This window comes from Oncorhynchus nerka, linkage group LG27 (genome assembly GCF_034236695.1).
Source record: "Oncorhynchus nerka isolate Pitt River linkage group LG27, Oner_Uvic_2.0, whole genome shotgun sequence".
Taxonomy (NCBI): domain Eukaryota; kingdom Metazoa; phylum Chordata; class Actinopteri; order Salmoniformes; family Salmonidae; genus Oncorhynchus; species Oncorhynchus nerka.
In genome coordinates this window covers 14,189,375-14,194,332 of record NC_088422.1, presented here as the reverse complement: position 1 = coordinate 14,194,332, position 4,958 = coordinate 14,189,375, and the positions used below count along the sequence as shown (strand labels likewise).

General features: G+C 42.2%; 1 protein-coding gene across 1 annotated transcript; it reads right to left on the bottom strand.

Annotated features, from left to right (window-relative positions):
• Window positions 1–1,037: 1,037 nt before the first annotated feature.
• On the bottom strand, window positions 1,038–4,755 carry LOC115111276 (sesquipedalian-1). Its single transcript, XM_029637165.2, is given in 4 exon segments — window positions 1,038–2,697; window positions 2,700–3,398; window positions 4,052–4,155; window positions 4,606–4,755. Coding segments are annotated over 2 exon segments (834 nt in total). The 5' UTR covers window positions 3,376–3,398; window positions 4,052–4,155; window positions 4,606–4,755; the 3' UTR covers window positions 1,038–2,539.
• Between the last annotated feature and the right edge of the window lie 203 nt (window positions 4,756–4,958).

Sequence of the window (4,958 nt, the reverse complement as noted above, 5' to 3'; positions counted from 1 at the left end):
TTGAAGTCGTTCAGGTAGGACACTTGTTTTTTCAAGACTGGAACAACAACGGAGGATTAGAAACAAAAAAATACAATAAGTCCTTGTAACACTAATAAATACAAAAATGTAATAAATTGTCAATGTATATTTGGTCATAGTGTTTTAATCATCTCTATAATATATGTATTGATAAATTAAAAGGACTAGAAATTAGGCCAGACTACCCATTCCATACACCTCGGTCGTCAGTAGTTACAACAAAGTCATAAACCCCCCTATTTCTACAATGTACCTTCTTAAAATGTGATTTTAAACCTAACCTTAAAATGAACCACTGCTAAATGAATTGACCCACAACTCTAACCTTAAATTAAGACCCAAAAGCACATTTTTGTTATGAATTTTTACAATATAGCAAAGTAGAAATTAGTTTGGAGCGACATCTGATAAAGTGAAGCATTTTGCTTTCATTTAGAGACAACACAACCCTATTGTCCCATCTGGACTGGTCACCTGATGTTGAATTTAATGCCAACCATTTCAGTTTCCTCACTCACATTAAATTCACATTTATTCTACAGACATGTTTATACCTTTAACTAGGCAAGTCAGTTAAGAACAAATGTTTATTTTCAATGACGGCCTAGGAACAGTTAACTGGCCTAGGAACAGTGGGTTAACTGGCCTAGGAACAGTGGGTTAACTGGCCTAGGAACAGTGGGTTAACTGGCCTAGGAACAGTTGGTTAACTGGCCTAGGAACAGTTGGTTAACTGGCCTAGGAACAGTTGGTTAACTGGCCTAGGAACAGTTAACGGCCTTGTTCAGGGGCAGAATGACAGAGTTTGTACCTTGTCAGCTCGGGGATTTGATCTTGCAACCTTTCGGGTTATTAGTCCAACGTTCTAACCACTAGGCTACGCTGCCAACACAGAAATTGGCATCAGTTTAAAATTTAAAAAAAGTTTCCAATTCAAGAGAGGAAAACAGCCCAACATGAACAAATGTATTCATTCGAACATTGAAATCAAGGATACACACCTGGACAAAACAAGAGAATCTTTCAGCTGTTTATTGATTTGTTTAAATTACTTATAGGTAATGCTCATAGTATTATCAGTTCAGTCAGTCATTCATTCATTCATTCAGGGATGAGCAGCTGAAGGTAATTGCATTACTGTCTCTAGACACAATCCCATCTTGCCACATGGAAACAGGACATTCTTCTGGCAGTAGTGTACTAAAATATTTTGGTATTCTTTCCATGAAGTTGACCACAAACAGATTACAAAAGTATAAAGAAGCATTGGGTTGTCATCGTTCCATTTTTAGCACACTGGATATAGAGGTGTCATGCTGTGCAATGTCTCATCCAATAATTTGACATACTCCAAATGTCATAGAATTAAAAAAGGGAACTGTAACTCAGTACAAAATGTCCTCCTAGTGTCAGATTTTTTTTAAACATAGTAATTAATAACATACAACTGATCATTCACTCAGTCACAATCACATCTATACCAACCACCTGTAGCCTGTTCAGGATCTTTACTGGCTTTCCACAACTTGATTTTCCATTCCTTGTCCTACCATATGTTTGGCACAAGTAACAGACTTGTCTAAATCTACCAGTCTAGTATGGTATGACCAGGAAACAGAAGAGGCCCCCCTAAAAAATATAAAACATTAAAACTGGGTTATGCCATTATCGGTAAATGTATATATAAAAAAAAGTGACTAATGAAAATACTGTGCGTTAGATCTGGCCAAATGGATTGAGCCATTGTCACAAACGAACAAAAATTGCACTAAAGGTGTGGTTTGGCAAAAACGAAAGGCAGATAAAAGCATTGGGTAGGCCTACACTTATTAGATTTACTGTCAACGACAGGTTTGGGAGGAAAATCATAAGGCACAGGTTAAAAAGAGAGAGAGAAGAATGTTCTAAATATGTAAACCATTGCTTGAGCAAAATGAATGTGGTATAAAGAATGAATGCACCGGTGTTCCTTCTTCAATGGTCCCCCTTTCAAAACCTCCGGTGAAATGGAATGAAATGCATTTTCTCAACTATGTATATGTACTGATTTCTATTATGTGTCAGAGACACTCAATTCAGTAACAATCAGGGGTCATCCTTTCTTTTGTGAATATAACAATGGTAGAACACAACAATGATAGAGAAAGTGATAAGTGATCAGTTTCTGATTGGAAAAAAACTACAACAAAAAAGACAGTAAATACAAAGATTTTCCTTTAAAAATTAAAAATAAACATCCAAAATGTACCATAGACTCATAGAAATGTAGTGACAGACAGTCATAGGACAACACATCATATTCCCACTGGCCCACAAGACCTAAAAATACCAGGAAAGTGCTGCTTTTAGAAAATCAACCAGCTCCACAGACTGCCCCAAGGGTTTGGAATTTTAAGGACACGCTCTCTGGCATTAAAATCAAGGTATTTCGGGGTGAAACAATCCTGCGAAGTGACAAGTGCCCTTTCTAATAATGGCTAACAGCTGGGCTGTGAGGTGAGGGGGAGGGAGGGGCGCCTCAATGGCTCTGAAGCCACTCCACCCTCAGTTCAGCCACCTCTTTTCCGTACCAGTCGTGAAGTTTGGAGAAGCACCCAGTCCCGGGGGAGACAGGACTCTCAAGAGATGCACCCCTTCTGCGCGGAGGGACGGGCGGAGGCCTGAACCCATCGCCCCTCCATTCCCATTTCCCTCCCACGGCACACCAGAGTGGGGGCCCTCACCAAACCCATTGACCAGAGCAGAAGGCTTGCTCCAGGCCACCCCGTTCTCTTTAGAGGTGCCTGACGGGAGCTGCACCTCCTCCTGAAGGCTGCGAGCCGAACCCTGTGCGAGCGCTGCACCTGTAACCTGGGTAGAGGGCACGTGGGAAGCGCTGAATGATGCTCCTGATTTGGAGCGTGCCATCCCCCCAGCCTTCTTGGAGGACTTGGGCCTGCCCTGCAGCCCAGCAGCCCCCTCCTGGATTTCTTCCAGCTGCCTCTCCAACTCCCGCACCACCAGCCGCATGTAGTCGAAGCTGGCTCGCGACAGAGCCTTAACCCACGACTCCATGGCGGCCTGGTTCTCCGCCGCCATCTTGTAGACACGTGCCTTGGTGCAGTCAAACTTGATGGCAAAGGCAAACTCCTCAGCTGACTCGCAGAGCTCTACGGTGCAGCCCTCCAACACGATGACGCCGATGGGTTCCCGGCTCTCACGCTCCTCAAAGTAGAACAGCATGTTGCCCTTCAGGATCAACCAACGCCGGTGGTAGGCTGTGTTTCGCTCCCCCTTCTTGAAGAGGAAGCCTGTCTTGTCTGGCGGCGAGTCGCAGGTGGCATAGTGAGCCACACTACGTTCATTCAGCTTCATCACACCTTCTCCACAGGGGTGTTCTTAAAAATTAAAAAAAAAAAATAATAATCACAATACAGCATTTGGGTACTAGTCCAGCTCATCAATAAGATAAATTAACTAATTGTTTAGGTATACACACCTCTCACAACACAGGTCAGAGGCATCTAGGATTAGACTACTGTAAACAAATTAAACAGCTCACAAGTCCTATACCTGCCCATTTGTAGTTTACAAGTACTGTAGCTTGCAAACAAAGACAGGGGTCATGCAAGAGGTCACTGTAACGATCTCTGCTAGCTAGAGCAACTTAGCTTAATGGAGCGTTTCTCAACCACTGTCCTGGGGACCCCAAGGGGTGCATGTTTTGGTTTTTGCCCAGGTCAGCAGTCTGGGGAGCTCATCAACTTGATTATTTGAATCAGCTGTGTAGTGCTAGGGCAAAACAATATATTTAAAAAATCCTGAGGACCGAGTTTGGGAAACGCTGGCGTATTGGCACCGATGTTATATGATTGAACAGGTGAAAGTGAGTGCTCTGCCATATATATTTAACCTTTCCAGATAAGTCTAATCAGTGATACATTTTTTATGTATCACAACAGGTTAGTGGTGCAAAAAAAAGTGTTTTACATTTAACAGCATTTTCAGTCAATAGCGCCGAATACTGGATGTAGACTAGGGATATACTCACAGATCGCTCTCATATCCAGTTGGTGAACCCTTTACCGCAGGCCTGTTTGATCTCACAACAGCATCGCAGGTCAGAATTCACCATCCCCTTTCCCTCCGCTGGAGCTAGAAAAACACCGCAAATCTTACACTGTAATTTCGAAAACAAAAGGACAGTCTCACACCACAGGAAAAAAAACGGCCTTTAAGTACCAACACATGAATGTTTCAGGAATAACGTTAGCCAGCTATACTTTCAATGGCTTAGATTTGACACGTCACCAGCACAAGGATGCAACGTTACCAATAACTCCCCTTGAAAATAGTACTAGCTAGCCAATCCAACTACTGAAAGAAAGCTAATGTTAGCTAGCAAACACACACCTAGCTTGATGCCCCTAGCTAACTGGCTAAATGTTTTTGGTCCAGACAGTGAAAATTATCCAACGTCAGCAAATAGTTTCCTCGCCTTAAAACAGGATACTTAATACTATGTCTGACGTTTAAATATATAACATTATATATATATATATATACATACAATTGTTCCATTTCCACAAGTGTTTTTTCTCATACCTTGCAGTGTTGTTTTAGCTCTTTTTCACCTTTTTCTTTTTAGCCTTTCATTCCTTTTTCCCCTATTCAGTCACGTGTTCTTTCGACACAGCATCACCCTAACCAGCAGAAGGCACACTTGCTGTCCCTCGCTCCGTGCGGGAGGTTCTTCTTTCAGTTTTATTGGCAAATCACAACCAACTGACATGTGCATGCACTGCCACCTACTGTACTGGAGGGTAAGGCTGGTCACGACCGAAAGTTGAGGTCGGAGGTTTACAAACACTTAGGGTGGAGACAATAAAACTCGTTTTTCAACCACTCCACACATTTCTTGTTAACAAACTATACTTATATGACTATAGTCGGTTAGG